Raw genomic sequence first — 23,041 nt, 5'->3', positions numbered from 1 at the left:
CAACTGTATAAGTAACTCTATCACAAAGCCATATCATTTAGTTTCAAAAGAAATATTAACAAATACTTCAGTATTAGAAGATGAATGACCTAAAATGTCATCACAGGAGTCATTAAATTTACATCTAAGATTGATACAGTTCTATAATAGCCATAACACTAATTTTGTTATCTCTTTATAATACCATAGACTACTGACATGTGCAGTTTTAGTACTGATAACATTAATAATTGCAACGGTTTAATAAGTCTAAAGGTCCTGATTATGTATGTAACCTATGTAACAAATTTATAATTTTTCTGAAGCACAAATCTGAATCATATATACACACTGTAATATTAGTATGTGAGGAAAGGTCATATAAGTAGTGAATGAACTTAGCCAACTGGCCAACGTCACAATTCACGATACTGCTCTCTACGTATTCTAGGCTGCAGAGTAATTCTGAATAGACAAAGATTACCACCTTGCAAAAATACCTGAAAAAGAAAGCAAACTTCTAGTAAAACTAATTAAACCAAAAATAAATAATAATATGAAATGGTGATTATTAATCAAAATACAGAAGTGTTAGATAAAATTAAAAAATGGTTTTACAGATTCGTCTAGTTAAAATGATGGCTGGCTGACTTAATTTTATTTATTTTGTTTTAACAGTATCACAAATGAATTCTGTACTAGGTTTTTTAACATCATTAAATTAGTATGAAGAGGTCACTTGAATTTTCCAGATATGCTTTTCTTTATATCATGGGAAAAACAACTATATGCTACAGTAGTTATCTATAAATGGTGAGATTTTCAAAATTCTTGAGATACATCCCTTATAAATGTTAAATACCTATTATAGTAAACAGCAGACATTTTGTGACAGGAAAAAAGAAAAGATTTCTCTCAAAACTAAACAAACAACAAAAAAATGTGGCTTCTTCTTTAGCTCTTAGATCACTAAGTTAATTAACATGGATATAAGGATATTTGTTATACAAATCCCATTACTATTCTCTGTCAAGTGTTCATCAATAGGTTCTCTGCCAGTCCCTTTATGAATATGAGCACCACTCACTTTATAGAATATAGTCAACTTCCAAATAGATGGAGGATAGATCAACTCTGATTAGGACAATGACTCAATGATTAGGCAGTGCCAAGTTATCACTGACAAGGTCCCAAATAGAACTCAAAACTAAAAATCTTTAATCTCAAGACTCTAGTTAGTAGAAAAATGGATGAGATCCATATCCTACAGCTTCAAACATCTTCCATACTGAATTTAGTTGAAAAAGATTAATTTCACAAATAGTTTATTATTATCTAAAGATTGGTGGTATAGGGAAGAGGGGAAGAAAAGGGAACAAAGCAGAGGAGTGAGCAAGAACTTTTGTTAACGTGGTTACCCCTATAATACAGATAAAGAAACTAAAGGATAAAGAAGGTCCTCATTTTAGCTAAGGCTACAAAGCTAGAAGTTGAAGTTAAGATGAGAATCTAAACAGTCTAAATCCCTCTAAAGCTCTTAACTGTCTCTTAATATAACTTTATGTAATCTTTCCTTAGAAAATTGTTTTCTCACAAAGTTAGAACACTTCTTTAGACAAAACAAATATTATTTATAGTCTTTGTATAAATCTACCTTTTCAACCAGACTGTCATGTTTGTCTTTAAAGTCTTCATTAACATCCAGTGTTAAGATAGGCACTTCTTGTAGATAATCAAAGTTGGTTCTGTTTGAAAAGAGAGAGATGAACAAAATAATTAGAAAAAGCAACAAATAAAAGAGAAATACTAAAAAATTATTCTTATGTCTTCACTGGAAAACAAAATGTTATCAATCATTTTATATTAAAATTATCCTGCCAAGTACTTCATCTGGCAGTCCCTTCTTTCTCACCTAGATTTACTATACATGTCTAAAAATCTCAGGTATAAAATATATAAAGTTAGGCATTGTGAAATGTAATTCTCTTCAAAAACCAAAATCATACCATAAAGTAGGAATGTTTGCTTTTTCTTAGAATTTTGCTGTCTTTTTTAAAAAATACATTTATTTATTTATTTATTTATGGCTGCATTGGGTCTTCGTTGCTGCACAAGGGCTTTCTCTACTTGTGGAGAGCAGGGGCTACTCTTCATTGCGGAGCGTGGGCTTCTCATTGCGGTGGCTTCTCTTGTTGCGGAGCACAGGCTCTAGGTGCGAGGGCTTCAGTAATTGTGGCGCATGGGCTTAGTTGCTCCATGGCATGTGGGATCTTCCCGGATCAGGGCTCAAACCTGTGTCCCCTGCATTGGCAGGTGGATTCTTAACCACTGCACCACCAAGGAAATCCAGGAATGTTTGCACTTTATAGATGAGAAAACTAAAGCCCAGGGAGGTCACTCTAAGGCTCAGAGCTTGTCTCAGGTTGTATACTAGTAAGTGAGATGCGTCTGAACCAAGATCTGACTAATGACAGAGTACAGTGATCTAAGAAACAAACTTGAAATATCTTAAAATTCTCTCTGAAAGAGTATAGGTATATCTCAGAGATACTGCAGGTTTGGTTCCAGACCACTGCAGTAAAGTGAGTATCACAACAAAGCAAATATTGCAACAAGCAAGTCACACAAATTTTTTGGTTTCCCCGTGCATACAAAAGTTACATTTACTCTATACTGCAGTCTATTAAGTGTGCAATAGCATTATGTGTAAAAAAAATGTACATACCTTAATTTAAAAATACTTTATTGCTAAAAAATGCTAACCATCATCTGAGCCTTTAGAGAGTCACATAATCTTTTTGCTGGTGAAGGGTTTAAAATATTGCAAGAATTTATAAAATGTGATGTAGAGACACAACATTAGGAAATGCTGTTGGAAAAATGGTGCCAACAGACTTGCTTGACATAGGGTTGCCACAGACCTTCCATTTGTAAGAAATGCAGCATATGTGAAGCACAATAAAGTGAAGTGCTATACAACAAGGTATGCTTGTACCTAAATAATGTATACAGATATATTTCCTACTTTATCCCTTATTGTGAAATTCCATATATTATGCTGTAAATACTGCTGGGGGAGATTAGCTATAAAAACTTTAAGAAAATAGGATCTCATTGCAGTAAAAAGAATCAAAATCCATACTTAATTCTGGGAGATCCTACAATACTAATAAATAAAAATGGCTGAAAATGAAAAATTATACATGACTTGGATTAAAATTTGATAACGGAATTTAAAATGAATAGTAAATAAGAATAAGGAAGTCTTACTTTACTGTTCTATGCAGGAGCCAGCTTTCATGCTTATAGTGAAGCTTCTCTAAGTATTCAAGAGGAATGCCTTGTTCTTCATTTCTTCCCCGTAAATATATTCTATTCAAGCATTTCTAAAAGCAAGCAATAAGAAACAGGTAGTAGGAGTGGAGGAGGCAAGGAACAATTATTCTTGACGGCTGCCATTAAATTTTTCCTTAGTGTCTCTTTAGTTATGCTAGCCAAAATCTCTATTTATTTTCCCTAGGAAGTTGAAGTAGTTCATTTTCCCCTCCTTGTGCTTTTCAACCATTTGGTAGCTCTAAACCAAGTGTTACTCTCAAAAATAAGTCAAAATATGTGTATAAACTTTTGGCATCCATACTTGAAATAAACTGTATAAAATAAGTTTAGTTAAAAATCAAATAATTTACCTGTGATAAACCATGATGGAAAAGAATATGAAAAAGAATATAAATATGTATAACTGAGTCACTCTGCGGTACAGCAGAAATTAAACACGACATTGTAAATCAACTATTCTTCAATAAAATTTTGTTAAAAATTTAAAAGTTCAGGGACTTCCATGGTGACGCAGTGGTTAAGAATCCGCCTGCCAGAGGAAGGAACACTCCCAAACTCATTCTATGAGGCCACCATCACCCTGATACCAAAACCAGACAAAGATACTACAAAAAAAGAAAATTACAGACCAATATCACTGATGAATATAGATGCAAAAATCCTCAACAAAATACTAGCAAACAGAATCCAACAACACATTAAAAGGATCATACACCATGATCAAGTGGGATTTATCCCAGGGATGCAAGGATTCTTCAATATATGCAAATCATTGTGATACACCATATTAACAAATTGAAGAATAAAAACCGTATGATCATCTCAATAGATGCAGAAAAAGCTTTTGACAAAATTCAACACCCATTTATGATAAAAACTCTCCAGAAAGTGGGCATAAGGGGAACCTACCTCAACATAATAAAGGCCATATACGACAAACCCACAGCAAACATCATTCTCAATGGTGTAAAACTGAAAGCATTTCTTCTAAGATCAGGAACGAGACAAGGATGTCGACTCTCACCACTATTATTCAACATAGTTTTGGAAGTCCTAGCCACGGCAATCAGAGAAGAAAAAGAAATAACAGGAATACAAATTGGAAAAGAAGAAGTAAAACTGTCACTGTTTGCAGATGACATGATACTATACATAGAGAATACTAAAAATGCCACCAGAAAACTACTAGAGCTAATCAATGAATTTGGTCAACTTGCAGGATACAAAATTAATGCACAGAAATCTCTTGCATTCCTATACACTAATGATGAAAAATCTGAAAGACAAATTATGGAAACACTCCCATTTACCATTGCATCAAAGAGAATAAAATACCTAGGAATAAACCTACCTAGGGAAACAAAAGACCTGCATGCAGAAAACTATGACACTGATGAAAGAAATTAAAGATGATACAAATAGATGGAGAGATATACCATGTTCTTGGATTGGAAGAATCAACATTGTGAAAATGACTCTACTACCCAAAGCAATCTACAGACTCGATGCAATCCCTATCAAACTACCACTGGCATTTTTCACAGAACTAGAACAAAAAATCTCACAATTTGTATGGAAACACAAAAGACCCCGAATAGCCAAAGCAATTTTGAGAACGAAAAATGGAGCTGGAGGAATCAGGCTTCCTGACTTCAGACTATACTACAAAGCTACAGTAATCAAGACAGTATGGTACTGGCACAAAAACAGAAATATAGATCAATGGAACAGGATAGAAAGCCCAGAGATAAACCCACGCACATATGGTCACCTTATCTTTGACAAAGGAGGCAAGGGTATACAATGGAGAAAAGACAGCCTCTTCAATAGTGGTGCTGGGAAAACTGGATAGCTACATGTAAAAGAATGAAATTAGAACACTCCCTAACACCATACACAAAAATAAACTCAAAATGGATTAAAGACCTAAATGTAAGGCCAGACACTATAAAACTCTTAGAGGAAAACATAGGCAGAAACTCTATGACATAAATCACAGCAAGATCCTTTTTGACCCACCTCCTAGAGAAATGGAAATAAAAATAAACAAATGGGACCTAATGAAACTTAAAAGCTTTTGCACAGCTAAGGAAACCATAAACAAGACCAAAAGACAACCCTCAGAATGGGAGAAAATATTTGCAAATGAAGCAACTGACAAAGGATTAATCTCCAAAATTTACAAGCAGCTGATGCAGCTCACTATCAAAAAAACAAAAAACCCAATCCAAAAATGGGCAGAAGACCTAAATAGACATTTCTTCAAAGAAGATATACAGATTGCCAACAAACACATGAAAGAATGCTCAACATCATTAATCATTAGAGAAATGCAAATCAAAACTACAATGTGATATCATCTCACACCAGTCAGAATGGCCATCATCAAAAAATCTACAAACAATAAATACTGGAGAGGGTATGGAGAAAAGGGAACCCTTATACACTGTTGGTAGAAATGTAAATTGATACAGCCACTATGGAGAACAGTATGGAGGTCCCTTAAAATCTAAAAATAGAACTACCATATGACCCAGTAATCCCACTACTGGGCATATACCCTGAGAAAACCATAATTCAAAAAGAGTCATGTACCAATATGTTCACTGCAGCTCTATATACAATAGCCAGGACATGGAAGCAACCTAAGTGTCCATCGACAGATCAGTGGATAAAGAAGATGTGGCACCTATATACAAAGGAATATTACTCAGCCATAAAAAGAAACGAAATTGAGTTATTTGTAGTGAGGTGGATGGATCTAGAGTCTGTCATACAGAGTGAAGTAAGTCAGAAAGAGAAAAACAAATACTGTATGCTAACACATATATATATGGAATCTTAAAAAAAATGGTCATGAAGAACCTAGGGAAAAGAGGGGAATAAAGACCCAGACCTACTAGAAAATGGACTTGAGGACACAGGCAGGGGGAAGAGTAAGCTGGGACAAAGTGTGAGAGTGGTAGTATATATATGGACATATAAACACTACCAAATGTAAAATAGATAGCTAGTGGGAAGCAGTCGCATAGCACAGGGAGATCAGCTCGGTGCTTTGTGACCAGCTAGAAGGGTGGGATAGGGAGGGTGGGAGGGAGGGAGATGCAAGAGGGAAGAGATATGGGGACATATGTATATGTATAACTGATTCACTTTGTTATAAATCAGAAACTAACACACCATTGTAAAGCAATTATACTCCAATAAAAATATATATATAAAAAAAAGAGTAAACCAAAAAAAAAAAAAAAAGAAGAGCCAGGCAATACAGGATCCACAAGAGATAAGTGAATAGGTGTCTCAAGAGGATAAGAATAAAAAATCCAAAAACAGCAAATTTGAAACAGAATGGCAGAACAACCAGCCCAGGCTGGAGCATGGAGCTTTGAGGTTTTGAGTCATTTCAGGATATTTGAGGCAGTAGGCTATGTAGTATAAGGAGCTGGAGCTGATCTTCCTGAAGAAAACGAAGAGTCTTGAGAGGTTGTGCCTTCATTAAAAGAGAGCTAGTAAAATTCCATCCACAAGCCCGAGTGAGAGAGAGGGAGCCTGAAAACATTTCAAGACAATGACTTGAAAATAAATAATTCACCAGTGAGAACCTGAAATCACAGGCCTCAGACACATGTAGCACTGGGGTGCTAATTCACACAACTGACACTGCATGTGAATCCTCAAGATGAGGAATTACCATCGAACTGTTCCATACCCTTGAGGCTCTTATCTCTAAAGACCATGGGAAAAATAGAAATGAGTTAAAATGGAATAGACTGTAACAAAGAGTGGTAACCAGAATAGAATGCTTTTTGTTTTTGTTTTTTTAAATAAATTTATTTGTTTAAAAATATTTAAAAAATAAAATAAAGTTTTGTGTTAGACTTTAAGATATTGACTATGAATGTTTCTAGCAGAATGAAATTATTAGTATTCTTCATGTTTTCTTCTATATTTGTATATACTATTTTCATAATTAAAAACAAAAATTCTTTTCAAAAATAAAAGTGAATTTCAAAATTATTATTGTTAAATTCTGGCTTACTTGACATTAGAAGAGGAAAAAAATCATCCCTTGGAATCAGAAACCTAGTTTCTTTGAAAATTCAGCTTCAATAGCAATACGGTATTCTTTCAGGCTAGAAGTCATGGCATTTACATTCACCAGAGCCTACTTTGTGACTTAGGGAAGAAACAGGAATAAAAAACAGAGAAAAATGGGGATGCAAGCACCAAAACCAGAAATTCCTTAACAAATGTAAGCTCTTATTTAGGTTACTTTTATGAAAGGCATCTATCTACTTGGTCTTCCTGGATTCATAACATAATTTCATATGTAAACAAGAATAGCTATTTACAACCTATGACAAAAAGCACATTTTCAAGTAACCTCCCTTAACTGAAAATGGCAAGGGTCCTCTAAGGCTCTTCTCAACTATAGCTGCTACTGCCCACCCATTCCAAGCCACAAACAACCATAAAGGATTTCTTGAAATGGACCTCCACCAACTTGGCCAGTCCTTCAGCAAACATTTACTGAGCTCCCACTATGTACCCAGGCCCTATTCTAGGCACTGGAAATTCAACAGTAATTAAAATACCCAAAGTTCTACCTCATGAAGCCTACATTCTAGGGGTTGCTTTAGAAAGTTTCTTAATGCAGCTGTGATAGATGACAGACCCTGAGAAAGTCAGGAGGAAATAATGAAGAACAGAACTGAGGAAGAACAGAGAAGGGGCCTAAAAGAGCAACTTCCAAATGCGGGCTTACAGTTTGTTTAGGAAAAAAGAATGTTTCTATTCTACACAGTTATGAGTTTCTAATTTGGAGGTGGGGAGTGGAGTTAAACTAAATCGCCTTCATTGCATACCACTGAAAGGATTTCTAAATATTATTCTGAAATGTCAATGGACAAAACAAATTTTTATTGTTTCTCACCTCTGGAGTGGCTCGAAGATAAATGATTCCATCCAGTTCAAGGCTTTGGCCAAACTGGTTATTCATCCAGTCATGCCAGTCTTGATAAATGGTCCACTCTGTTTCATTCATGCAGTCAGATTCATACAAATTAGATGCAAAAATATACCTGCAAGAGAGTCTACATCAACACATAAATTTTTTCCAAAAAGCACAAAGAAAAAACGGATCTACTAAATGGACATGAAACATTCTCCTAAACCCATGGCAGATAATGCCTTGGTTAGCAGAAAAAAACAACAGCAGAAGAAAACAACACATTATCTCCAACTACAGAAAATATGCACTTGGCCAGTGGTTCCCAAAAATGTGGTGTGAGAACCCCTGGTGGTCCCCAAGACCCTTCTAGGGGTTCTGTGAGAGACCAGATTACTTTATATACTGTACTTCAACCAAAAGCTTACAACTGCTTAAAAACAGAAGCACAAATGAGAATACAGCTGACTTCTATTAAGTCAGACACTGAAGAGATCTGCAAAGTTTCAAACAATGCTACTCTTCTCCCTAATTTTTTGTGAAAGATATAATTTTCACATCTTTTTTATGTTTATATGTAATGGATTTATTATTACTAACTTTAAATAATAAATGTTTTTTATATTTCTCAACCTTAATATCTAATAACATAAATATCAATAAGACACGAAGCTCTTTGGGCTCCTTAATAATTATTAAGAATGAAAGGGGTCCTAAAGTTTGAGAACCTCAGATCTAACTCTAGTAAAACAATCCTTACATAATAAGCAGGGTAATTCTAAGCCTCCCTTAGAGATATATGATCTCCTAGCTCCAGGTGCAAGTCTAGAATACAGATCCAGATTTAACTAGAGCAGATAAGAATTTTAAGAGAGTTGGAAGAAAAAAAAACTTCTCTGCAAATTTGAATGAGATGAGATGGCCACTATACCAGTTTCCATGGCAGCTAGCAATTATGCTAGAACTTCCCTAATGGCATTAGTACCAAACTGCTGAAGGTATTAAATGTCATTTTCCATCTCAAATATCCAACTCAGCCTCTCTTATTACTTTGATTCCCAGGAAACAGGAAAAAAAAGTCCACTTCTAAGCCAAGATTCCAAACTGACAAGTACAGTCATTTATATATACCTGTCACTATACACAGATCGTTCAAAAAATAATACAGGTTTCTCTGCATCTTTGAGCTTGCCATTGAGAGCAGCAAGCTGAGCTCGTATTCGACTGAGGCAGGCATATGACTGGAAGGTGAAAGACCACCGTTCAGGTTTCTCATACATCATCTGAAGAACATTCCCACCACTTTTCTGAGACGTTGTCAGTTCCTATTTTGAATTTGAAAAAGGAAACAAAAAGCAATGATCAATAGGGCTATTTTAATATTTTTTAAGTTAAAAAAATTGGATAAATAAAAAAACCCAAAAAACCCAATTTAAAAAATGGGTAGAAGACCTGAATATACATTTTTCCAAAGATATACAGATGGCTAATAGGCATATGAAAATATGCTCAACATTGCTAATTTAGAGAAACACAAATCAAGACAATGAGATATTCACACCTGCCTCTGAACACAGTGAAATTACTTATTGCTCTTACAAAATATCACAAAAGTTTACTAGTAACACTGCTTTGTTCAGATTTCTAGCCTAGCACCTTCCCTGGACAGAGTACGATGTGTTTAAGTAATTAAACAGGCAAAGCCGTCTTAGGTCCCTTCCAGTATTCCTATCACACTGAAAAACTCCTGAGATACCTTGGTGGTATCTACTTGCTAATCTCTCTCCAACCACAGCATCCACTTTTCTATATTCTGTAGAGCCAATTTCCTGTTATTAGATTTTTATATAATCTGATTAAAGTCATTTATATTAGGGAATATCTGATTTCAACCATGAATTTTTTTTAAAGAGGCTTGGTATCCTCAATGAATCATTTGCAAAAAATATAGAAAATAATTTTGAGCATCTTTCCATTGCCACTTCACTACTACAGGCCAAAGTCAGCAAATCCTAACATTCGAAGCTTCCAAATCAAAAAAAAGGGGAGGGTGGGGGTAAAGAGAAAGAAGCCACTGAAATTTCTTCCTTTTTTTTATTTTATAAATTTATTTATTTATTTTTGGCTTCACTGGGTCTTCGTTGCTGAGTGCGGGCTTTCTCTAGTTGTGGTGAGCGGGGGCTTCACTTCATTGCGGTGTATGGGCTTCTCGTTGCAGTGTCTTCTCTTGCTGTGGAACACAGGCTCTAGGTGCACGGGCTTCAGTAGTTGCAGCATGCAGGCTCAGTAGTTGTGGCTCGTGGGCTCTAGAGCACAGGCTCAGTAGTTGTGGCGCACAGGCTTAGTCGCTCCACAGCACGTGGGATCTTCCCGGACCAGGGGTCGAACCCGTGTCTCCTGCACTGGCAGGCGGATTCTTAACAACTGTGCCACCAGGGAAGTCCCTGAAATTTCTTCCTTTGAATGACAGTATTTTCTTTCTTTTTAAATTAAAACTGACTGCACAGTAATAGAATATATTAGAATACTTTTGATATTAGAGTTGTCAGATTAAGAAAGAAAAAACAAGGGACATCCCTGACGATCCAGTGGTTAAGACTCCACACTCCCAATGCAAGGGACATGGGTTCGATCCCTGGTCAGAGAACTAAGATCCATCCTATGTGCCGCGTGGCCAAATAAAATAAAAATTTAAAAAAAGAAAGAAAGAAGAAACAAAACCCAGGACCCAGGGATGCTTCATCATCTTTTCTATGTCAAGCTATATAAAGATTCCCCCAACAGCTATACAGTCTTTAATCTTGTTTTCTAAATTTCAAGGAATAAAATATGACTGCCTAATTCCTATTCTCAATCCTAGTTCAAATACCCCTGAACACTTCCTGAAAGTTCATGCTCAATGTAGGTGGTTTTCCTCTGAGGAAAAAAAAAAAAAATCCAGAAGTGTAAACATTACAACGGACCTCAGTTTCAGTTAAGAACGAAAAACCACACAAACACATGACACTTTGAGGCAGAATTTAAATTTCATACCACAAACCACATAATTAAGTGAAACTTCTTCTCAAAACTGGAAGAAAAAAAAGATAAAATGGCAAGAGGCTAACAGTCAACAATAGGGCTGTTTAGAAATACTGAGCAGATGATGAACTGAAATAAGGGTAAAGTAACTGCCTTCCCAAACTGCTTAAAGAATAAATTTAATTTTATTAGTTTCAAGGGCCTTTGTTAATTTAATTATGAACTGACTTTCCACTTATTCATCATCATCCAGGGAGAAAATGTTTCATACAAGTGAATTTTTCCAGCTAAATGAAGTATATCAACTCAACCAAAACTTTCGTGTAGTTATTTTTATAAAGAGGACAGTATTGTCTATTTTATTTTCCTACCCTAGTAAGCATAGCATTTTGGAAATTACTCTTAGTAACAGAGACAACTTTATGAACACTGACTGCTGGATTTATAAGAGAACTTAGCTAAAGAGCACAAGCTGCTATTCCACACATTAAAAAAAAATTAATTAATTTTTAAAAATTTAAGAAAATGTATCAGGCACAGAAACACTAGTATGAAAAGATATATGTACCCTTAGGTTCATTGCAGCATTATTTACAATAGCCAAAATATGGAAACAACCTAAGTGTCTGTAGACAGATGAATGGATAAAGATGTGGTGTATGTATACAATGGAATACTACTTGGCCATAAAAGAGAACAAAATCTTGCCATTTGAAACAACATTAATGGAACTTAAGGGTATTATGCTAAGTGAAACAGGTCAGACAGAGAAAGACAAATACCACATGATACCATTTACATGTGGAATCAAACAAACAAAACCAAACCCCCAGCCTCACAGGTCTAGATGGGGGGTTGCCAGAGTGGAGGGAGGTAGGGGATGTGGGGTGAAATGGGTAAAGGGGATCAAGAAGTACAAATTTCCAGTTATAAAATAAATAAGCACAGCATGCGGGATAGAGTCAATGATATTGTATCAACTTAGTATGGTGACAGTACCTAGACTTCCTGTGGTGATCATTTTTACAATGTACACAAATGTTGAATCACTATATTGGACACCTGAAACTAATACAATATTATATGTCAATTATAGCTCAATAAAATATATTTAAATATTAAATACATAATATTAAATTATTAATTATCAAATAATCAAAAAATATACATTAAAAAGTTTTTTTACTTGACACTAAAAGAGGGGCAGAGGTGTAGTGGTATTTACATATACATGGAATTCTCTGCAGTATAAATGTTAATTCAAAACACAAAATTTAAGTCTTGGATTAGTCTGCTCTATCCCTGGTTGCATTATCTGTAGCTTACTTAGCATATTTTCAAAAAAGAATGTGCTTAGGAATGTGAACACAAAGGCCATATTTAAGTTTTCTTAAAAGTTTATTTTTTATGTCTTAGATTTAGAAAATAAAGAATTTTCGTTGAAGAACTAGTAAGTTCATTACACAAAATATCCCTTCATTAAGAAAATATACTTCAATTTTAATGATAATTATAATAATATCTACTGTTTATTATTTATTTTATGCCAGGGACTACATGAAAAGTTTTACATACATTATCTCGACCCTATGAAATAGTCATTACTGACACTATTTTATAAATTTTAAAAATGGGGCTCAAAAAGGTTGAATAACTCATTAATATCAATATATCTGGTAAGCAGCAAAACTAGGATTCAAGCCTAAGACTGACAATAAAGCCATATTCTTTCCAAAATGTTGATCTGCTATTAAATACTGAAGTTATATCATATCTATAAAGCAAGTAATACTTAATTTGATTTCTTGAAGGGAGATATTCAGATACTATGTGGATAATTAACTGGTGCTGGTGCTCTGTATTTTAATAATTTTATCTTAGACATGGATAACTTTACATAATTATACAATAGAGAATTCACTAATGACATAAATACAAATTCACTAGTGAAAATACATCTGAGTTATTTTTATAAATAAAACTAACCGTGAAAAACAATTTTTTGTCTTTATCATTATCTGGGCTTACTATTTCAGGTTGTCTTTGGTGCACAAATACCTATTACCAAAATAACCATCAACTTTATTTTGTTTTGTTTTGTTTCTGGCTGCGCCCCAAGGCTTGTGGGATGTTAGCTCCCTGACTAGGGATCGAACCCATGCCCCCTGCAATGGAAGAGCGGAGTCCTAACCACTTGGACCACCAGAGAATCCCCTAAAATAACCCATTAACTTTAAAATAAACTTCAACAACTTCTACATTGATTAATTAAACATGGCACTTTTGAGTTTAAGTTACATTAACAAATATATTTAAAGTACTTCTATTTAGAAATTGCGTGTGATAGATACTACTACGTGTTCCCTAAAACCAGGTTGTTTTTCTTCCTGGACACACAGCTAGGCTTTATTTCCCAGTCTCCCTTGTAATTAACTATAGCCAGAAGACTCAGTTCTAGCCAGTGGAAGTAGGGCAGAAGCAATGTTTATCATGTCCAGGCTGGACCCATAAAAACCTCTCAAAAGCGATGATTCTTTCTTTATTCATCAACTGGAAGCAAAAGACACCAAGGCCCTAGAGCAGCAGTTTTCAACTTCAACTCCAGGGCAGGGGTACCAAAGTATGATCCCCATAACAGCAGCATCAACCTCACTTGGGAACTTGAGAGAAATGCACATTTTCAACACCCCACTGCCAGACCTATTAAATCAGAAACTGGGGTTGAGGGCCAAGTCTTTGTTTTAACAAGTCCTCCAGGTGACTCTGCTGAACCACTAAAGTTTGAAGCACTGTCCTAGAGGTTAGATGAGCCACACATTAGAAGGGGTCTGGGTCTCTGAGTGACAGCATGGTATGCCATCCACTCAATACCATATTGTACTGTACACTGCCTGAGAAATGAAATTTTATCATCTTAAACCACAGAGACTTTACTATAGCAGCAAGTATTACCTTAAATTTACCTGATACGGACTTCCTTGGTGGCGCAGTGGTTAAGAATGCACCACAACTACTGAGCCTGCGCTCTAGAGCCCACGAGCCACAACTACTGAAGCCTGTGCTCCCACAACAAGAGAAGCCACCACAATGAGAAGCCCATGCACCATAATGAAGAGTAGCCCCTGCTCACCATAACTAGAGAAAGTCTGCAAGCAGCAACGAAGACCCAATGCAGCCAAAAGTAAAATTTAAAAAAAAATGACTTATCAAAAAATATGCTGTTGTTTCACAGATAAGTATATTTTATCCCTTCTTTCACAGAGTTACTAATTTTTCAGTGACTTCTTAGTGGTAAGAAGTGTTAGATAAAAGTAAAATAGCATTTCACAGTAAATAACAAAGATCTCCCAAAAGAATTCAGCTCACTGAGAGAAATAGACTAAAAATATCTTCCTAACAGTCTGTAGACCTCAAAAAATAGGCTAAAAGAAAGCAATTAAATCAAAGCTTTGGGCTTAAATAATAACATAAATCACCAAATAAAGCACATTGTTATTTGAAATAAATCTTTAATACAAAGACTGATAATCATCTGGGTCATATGATTTAAAGATACTCTTACCATGGGAGGAGAAGGGAGGGGAGACTACATAATCTTTCTAGGTACTTTCTCCCTCTTTATTTTGCTATAATTGGTGGGAGCTCATCGATAGTATAGCAACATTTCAGCCACTAGATGGCAGGTAAAAAACAAAACCAGCTAAACATGCAGGTGCAAATTAAATTACTGACTAGGGGAAGAGATCAAAGGTACCAGCAGCCCAACTCTTCCCATCCCAGTGTTGCTGCCAAGAAGTGTGATTAAATAGAGAACATTCGAAGTAGGACTGGCCTTACCAGAGTTGGGTCTGAAGACAGTCTACTTCTCACTATTGACAGCACACTAAGAAAGCTTAGATTTGGATAGTGGTTCACACTATAATCCCAAGGAATAGGTCAGGGATGGGTCTGGGGAAGAAGGGCCCCAGGATGAGGGAAGAAATTCCATTTCTTGAGGTCCAGGAAAAAAGAAAATATCCAAAGATACTGAGAACCCACCCACTCATTACTACCCTCACACTCCGCTACCTTATCCCCAAAATACTATCCCCACAATCTGAAACTCCACCTAAGTGGAGAGGATTAACAACATAGTAGCCTTTAATACACACACAAAATTAAAACTATCCTCCAAGAATGTACACAAATATACAAAATCCAATGAAGTTTACCAAATTGTAACATGGTGGAGACATGACTGGATTACAGGAAACTGATGAAAGTATATGTTAATGAAAGTATATGTTAACAATAATAGTAGGTTCACTTGCATGGTAGTTATAAAGAACGTTTGGAATTTTGACTCTAGTACACAGGAAGAAAATGCTCCAGCCCATAAACATGAATATCAGATCCATGAAGCCAATTCTTAAAATGGAGACAGATGCATCAATGCATCTTAGTCTGATGACATCAGTCATTAAGATAATATAACTAATTCCCCTGAGCTCTGATTCTAAGCTTAATAGACAACCTTCTTATTATAAATTGGCTTCCCATGTATATTAATGCAATGTTTTCAACCTCTCCTCTCTAACACAACTAAAGGGTTCAATACACTCCTAACACTAACAGTGATTCACTAGGACAGTCATTTTTAACCAGGAGGCATCCCACATATTTAAATTCCCAAGGGATTGTTTGTTGTTTGAAAAAGCACCAAATCCTTGAGATCTTAAAAGTTCCTTCTACTGGGCCTATATAGAGAATGGGTTGACCTACATCAATGAATCTGATAATTACATTTCTCTCTGCAAATTAAAATTTTTGACATTATAGTTTTTATATATGTTCCTGTGTGCTTGGTTAATATAAGGTACACTGGGAATTCCCTGGCGGTCCAGTGGTTAGGACTCTGTGCTTCCATTGCAGGAGGCACAGGTTCAATCCTTGGTGGTCGGGGAACTAAGCCGTGCAGTGCGACCAAAAAAAAAAAAAAAAGTAAGGTACACTGAGAGGCAGAAACATTTAATGTGCCAACAAACCAGTTATACATGTTTAATATGAGTTAGAAGCTATGATATTAAAATTAGAATGGACCTTAAATGAAGGTCACCTAATCCAATCTAGTCTAACATTCCCCCAATGAAAGAGTTCCTTCTGTATTTCTCACATTGGTTTAATTTGGCTACTTTCTACCTAACCCCTGAGAATGACTGCACTGACAGTTGACCCCAGAAATGAGGGGGAGAAAGACTATTTTTAGAACACAGGTCTCTCATTTCTAAATGTAAGCAAACTTGAATAGGGCACTTTGAAAGAGGCCACAAGACATACTTTAAGAGGCAAAAATGCAGGGTGAGGGAAGACAGAAGATCCAAAGGAAAATGGGCAAAAGAACCTGAAAAGGGACTTTACAAAAGGAATCCAAATGGCAAATTAATTAATTAATTAAAGGAGCACCATCTCATTAGCAATCAGGAAAATATAAATTTAAACATAAAAGATATTAAATGTTCGACAGAATAATAAAATTTAGGAAGCTGGACAATACTAAATACTGGCAAAGGGGTGGACCAGTGACAGCTTCAGTACACTGTGGGGAATGTAAACTGGTAAAACCATTTCAGAAAACAGGCATCAAACACATACCCACCACCCAGTAATTTTACTTCTTATTCCAAGAGAAACTCTTGCATGTGTACACCAGGATTCATATTCCTAACAGGGCTGTTTTTACAGCAACTAAAGTAGGAACCGCTCAAAAACTGATTAAAGGTATAGAATGGACCAACAGTGATATATGAACACAACTGAATACCATATGGCAATGAAAATGAACAAGCTATAGCTGCGTGCAACAATATAGACAAATTTCACAAACTTATTAAGCAAAATAAGCAAGAGGAAAAGGAATGCAAACAGATGATTTCATTTATACAACATTAAAAAACAGACAAAACATTATATTTCTTAGAGATATGTTCATGTACATAAAATTCTTTTTAGAAAGCAGAAAAATTATTATCACAAGAATTATTTTATGTGAGTGATTACCCCTAGCGGAGTTATTACCCTTGGGAAGGAGATACTGTGACCTGAGAAGAACAAACAGGGACTTCTTGAACGAGAAGGTAATGGTCTATTTCTTGACCTCGGTGATGGTTACAAAGATGATAGCCTTCAAATTGTTCTTTAAACTGTACATAGGTTTATATACTTTTCTATAGTTATATCATATGTCAATAAAAAATGTTAAAAGAAGCAAATAAATTTACCCACTTTAAAACTCTACTTAAGGCTAACTCTGCCCTTCCTCAAAGACCAGACTGAAATATCAATTTCTTAAGAAGATGGAGTCCATATGGGAAGGAAGTCCCTTCAGGGTTTAGTCCTAGATTATTCAAAGGATTGGGGTGTAGTGAGTTGGGTCCCAGACCTAAAGTTAACTATGTTTGGCAAACAGGTATTTGAGAAAATACTTGTGGTTATTAAAAACCAGTGTCCCCAAAGTCTGCAGAGTACCTTGGCTGGTGACTCCTCCTTGTATATATGATTCCCATTTTAAATATTCAATTATTATTCCTAGATTCCCTAGACCAACAGCTAAACTTTTAAAATGAGACTTTTTTTTCAAAACCTCTCTGTCCTCCTCAGACCTAACAAAGTAAGTTTCTAGCACACATTTCCATTTTTCCATTTCTGCTATGCTGCTTTCAATTTCAATTCTCATTTCTCCAGAAATAAAAATCTTAGCAATCAGATCTCTCTTCATACACATACAATAAAGTTTGCTGTAAAGAATGGAATTTAACGATTATGCCCTCTTTCTCATTTGTAGTGTAGGATGGAAAGTTCTGGGAAATTGAAACTTGTGTCCAGGGTGAAAGTCCGACATGAACGAAAGTACAAAAATAATGGCTGTCTCTAAGACAAAAGTCCTGAAAAATAAACTAGTAAAATTCAGCTATTGGGTAGCTGTTTTTGCTTTTCTTATTTACCTATTTTTAAACAAAATGTAAAAAGCCACACAAGAAATTTAACTTAAAATTAGATTTTTTAAAAATGTTTTAATTGGGCTTCCTGGTGGCACAGTGGTTGAGAATCTGCCTTCTAATGCAGGGGACACGGGTTCGACCCCTGGTCTGGGAGGATCCCACATGCCGCGGAGCAACTAGGCCCGTGAGCCACAACTACTGAGCTTGCGCGTCTGGAGCCTGTGCTCCGCAACAAGAGAAGCCGTGATAGTGAGAGGCCTGCGCACCGCGATGAAGAGTGCCCCCTGCTTACCACAACTAGAGAAAGCCCTCGCACAGAAACGAAGACCCAACACAGCAAAAATTAATTAATTAATAAACTCCTATCCCCAACATCTTCTTTAAAAAAAAAAAGTTTTAATTAATTTTTTAAAACTTTTAAAATTCTACTTAGATGCAATGGAGTGCATAATCTTAAGTGTTATACATATATATACACTTCCACATAACTACTGCCCAATAAAGATACAGACTTAGAGCTATATTTAAAACTTCGTTTGTTTGCTTTTTTTAAATTTATTTATTTTTGGCTGCGTGGGGTCTTTGTTGCTGCGTGTGGGCTTTCTCTAGTTGTGGCGAGCGGGGGCTGCTCTTCATTGCAGTGTGCGGGCTTCTCACTCCAGTGGTTTCTCTTGCTGTGGAGCACAGGCTCTAGGCACACGGGCTCAGTAGTTGTGGCTTGCGGGCTCCAGAGTGCAGGCTCAGTAGTTGTGGTGCACAGGCTTCATTGCTCCGTGGCATGTGGAATCGTCCAGGACCAGGGCTTGAACCCGTGTTCCCTGCACCGGCAGGAGGATTCTTAACCACTGTGCCACCAGGGAAGCCCTATATTTGAAAGTTTTATTGCAAAAGGAAAAAAAACAAAACAAAAAAAATCCAAGAATACAACTGTTCTCTAAATCAAAAATTTTTATTTTATTAAATAAAGTTTATTTTCATACCTTAAATTCATCCTGAGTACTCTGAACATTGCACCACCTGGCAACAGGTTCAGGAACCACTTCCCAATCCTCACAGACTTGTTTAAGGATATTCACAAATGTTGACTTCCCAGCAGCTGTTGTGAGAGGAAAAGTGAAACTGAGGAAGGAAATTTATCAGGAAAAAAATGCCAAGACAGCCATCAGCTTTTACAAAATTTATAATAGCAAACAATAGAAAAAAGAAAAGCATTCGATTTTATAAACTTTCTCTTTTAGACTTTATTTAAATGAAAAGTAAAAGGATCCCTGCCCACCTGTATTAAGCTCATTTGTTTGTTACTGTTTTTAGTTTACCAAAGCCATGGAACAGAATTTTAAAAATTCTAGGGAATTTCCTGGAGGTCCAGTGATTAGAACTCCGCACTTCCAATTCAGGGGGGATGGGTCCCATCCCTGGTCTGGTCCAGGAACTAAGATCCCGCAAGCCGCTCAGCGCGGCCAAAAAAAAGGTAAAAATTCTAGTCCTAGACTTACTTTCCTTAACAAAACAGAGATAACTGTGGAAAGTGGTTAAGGCTATTATCCCACTTAATTAGGTATGTAATTTTGGGCAAGTCACTGAACCTCTCAGAACCTGTTTCCTCATAATACAATGGAGACTGTAATAATAATACCCTCCTCATGGAAACTGCTGTGATAAATAAGTAAACTATCACAACAGTGACAGTCATTCCAGGCTCTTGCATTTTCAAAATTTTCCTCTCTACTGGCTCTATTTGTTCAGTTTACAAACAAACTCAGGTTTTTCCTATCTAAAACCAATCTAGAAACAACCAAATAAACCACAAAATTAATATAAAGATGCATCCAGGGAATTCCCTGGTGGTCCAGTAGTTAGGACTCTGAGCTCTCACTGCCAAGGGCCAGGGTTCAATCCCTGGTCGGGGAACTAAGATTCAACAAGCCAAGCAGTGTGGCCAGAAAAAAAAAAAAAAAAAAAAAAAAGCATCCAATTCCCAGAGTTTTAGGATGGGAAATAATATGATTATTATATGACACTAATTATCATATGACACTATGGCTAACAGAAATTATAAAAATATTTTTGCAAAACACTTCCTACAAGCAATAGCCAAGTTTTTTCTGCTTCACTTTTATGGTTCTGTGCACTCTATCAAACTCCTTAAAAAAAAAAAAAAGTTGTATAGACTTTACTTCTCCCTGATCATTCACTAGTTTCTGAGATACCTAGAAGGAAAAAAAGAAAACAGTTTGGGTGTAACCAAGACATTATATTCACTATTTTAAAATTATCTGGGAGGGTTTCCCTGGTGGCGCAGTGGTTGAGAGTCCGCCTGCCGATGCAGGGGACACGGGTTCGTGCCCTGGTCCGGGAAGATCCCACATGACGCGGAGCAGCTAGGCCCGTGGGCCATGGCCACTGAGCCTGCGCGTCTGGAGCCTGTGCTCTGTGGGAGAGGCCACAACAGTAAGAGGCCCGTGTACCGGGAAAAAAAAAAAATCTGGGAATTCATTCAATTTAATAGTAGGGAAAGTCTAGACCTAGAATTTGACACGGTTTAACAATACTCTTAATGACCACCACACCCTTCCTATCTGAAGTCACCAAATGTGATTATATTAGTCATCTCTGGTCAGCATGATGTTTTCTCTCTCTCTCCATATATATGAATACAAATGCACACGCACACAGATAAACATATAAAAAACAGCAACTGAAGCAAAGCCTCCTCTTCCTTATAAACTGGATCCAAAGAGGGCAAAAAGAACTTACCTTTGACTTGAAGAACTATAATCAAACCTAAAACATTACATAGGTCGATAGAAAAGAAAAAAAAAAAAAAAGAGGAAGGGTCAATCAGAAGGTAACACAGAGAGAAGAGTTAAGAAGCAAAACACAAAAGTCATATTACCACCAGAGGACAGGCAAAAAACTTTTAAGGATAAACTAGATGACCATGAGGTTTAATCATAGGAAAAACACTGGTGGACCACAAATTTCATGTGAAGAGGGTAAGCACAGAAACTGTAAGGCATTAAGAAGTGAATGGAAGCATATAAAACGTTCACCAGACATTCACTGAGCTAGACGGAGGAAGGAAGGAAAACATGATGTTCAGAAAGAGCACCCAAGGAACACATTAAAACACCAGCCATCAGCTAGAGTCTGAAAGCACTTAAGGCTAGAGCATTCAGCTTTCTTCTGATACTGCTTACAAACAGAAAAAGTTCATGTGGTCATACTCTGAAATTTTAAGAGTAATAACAGTTACTCTCTAAAATTACTCTTTATTTCAAGCAGTGTAAAAATAGTTACCTGCAGTTCCCAATCAGACTAATATCCAGTTCCTTAACTTTTGAGGAGGAAATGGGGGGCTTGAAAATAAGCTAATTAATAAATTAAAATTCTAGGAAGGCAAAGGAGAACAAGAACCAAGGACACTGATGTTAATACTTTAAAAAGTCATGGGACCTAACAAAATTATTAATGCCAAGTAGGCATAATGATGCCAAAAATCATTCTATACAGACCATTAAGATGAGAAGTAGGTAAGGACTCCAAAATCTAACGTAAAAGAGTAATTTAGTTAGAGAACATGAGAAAACAAGTTACATGAGTATGAAATGAAAATGACCAGTTAAAGTTCAAATTCTAGAAAATAGACGTATCATGAAATAGTCTTCTATAAACAGATTAGCATATATGGCTTATTTGGGTCTGGCAAATAAGGCGGAGGGCACATGAACAACAGTATAAGAGCATTAATAAACAGCAAATGACAAAGCTGCAGTGTCAGGGAAAACAGTTAAGTGGTAAGTGACATATCCCATCTAAAGAGCAAATGGTTCTCTTACAGAAACACAGTGCTACCAGATCTTCAGATTTTTCAAGAGAAGCCAAGAACCTAGATGTTTATGGGAAATCTCAACATTTGTAAATGCTACCAACTAATTAAAAATGTTTTTTTCAAAGTTGGGCATGCCAATATTGTGTAACTGCAGGCCATCAGTTTGCAACTCCTTCCAGTGTGGGTAATGGGGAGGTCAGAGAATTTTAAGCAAGGGATAACACAATCACATTTGTATACACAAAGACTGCTCTGGAAGAATTTTGAGAAATTGGAGAGGGGGTGATATATTAGGAAATTATTTTAGGTGCTGAAAAGATTAAAGATGCTTGGAAGGAAGTAAATTTCCAGATATGATACATTGCTTCAGTGGATTTAGGAAAGGGAAGGGATTGTGGTATAAATCTGAGAGGTTGTTCATTCAAATTTACTTTTGAAAAGGTTTTGTTCATCTACTTTCTCCTGTCTTTATACATCGTCTTCTATATCCAATAAGTAGCTGTGAGGAATCATACTAGTAAACATTCACCTTCAAAGAACTTATCCAGCTAAGAAGAAATGAGAGTCTATTACATTGATCTTTCCCACTGGTGCCTTAATATTGGAGCAATGAAACAAGATGTCCTCTTTGAGGGTGTGTCCAGCTTTTCCTATTCCTTGGAATGCTGCTAAAGCACCTGTTTGCCTTGCCTTTTAAAAGAAGTACAAGTGCTTTCAGCACAGTAAGAATTAAAATTTGCTGTATGCATGAATGGCCAGTACCTAACTTGGAACCAAAAAAACCAAAATCCTATCAAAACAGGAAGTACCAGGCATAGGTTTCCTGTGGTAGGAAATAGAGAAGAATTGGACGTTCTCATGTATCTTGCAAAATGACATCTGGGTTAAGAACAGAAACAGCAGTGGTCTTTGAATCATAACACAATGTTTACTTGGATGTTGGGTAGG

At 36.1% G+C, this 23,041-nt stretch overlaps 1 protein-coding gene across 3 annotated transcripts in view; it reads right to left on the bottom strand.

Annotated features, from left to right (window-relative positions):
* DCK (deoxycytidine kinase) overlaps positions 1-23,041 on the bottom strand; it is a 57,812-nt gene that overhangs the window by 33,525 nt on the left and 1,246 nt on the right. For all 3 annotated transcript variants that reach the window (XM_067736223.1, XM_067736222.1, XM_067736221.1), the window contains exons 2-6: positions 19,242-19,357; positions 9,395-9,588; positions 8,249-8,396; positions 3,250-3,365; positions 1,634-1,724 (exon numbers count right to left, since the gene is read on the bottom strand). In XM_067736223.1, coding sequence (XP_067592324.1) covers positions 1,634-1,724; positions 3,250-3,365; positions 8,249-8,396; positions 9,395-9,588; positions 19,242-19,357 — 665 coding nt within the window. The remainder of the gene's footprint in view (positions 1-1,633; positions 1,725-3,249; positions 3,366-8,248; positions 8,397-9,394; positions 9,589-19,241; positions 19,358-23,041) is intronic.

Source organism: Pseudorca crassidens, chromosome 4, assembly GCF_039906515.1.
Source record: "Pseudorca crassidens isolate mPseCra1 chromosome 4, mPseCra1.hap1, whole genome shotgun sequence".
Lineage (NCBI taxonomy): Eukaryota > Metazoa > Chordata > Mammalia > Artiodactyla > Delphinidae > Pseudorca > Pseudorca crassidens.
This window is presented reverse-complemented; position numbering and strand designations above follow the sequence as displayed.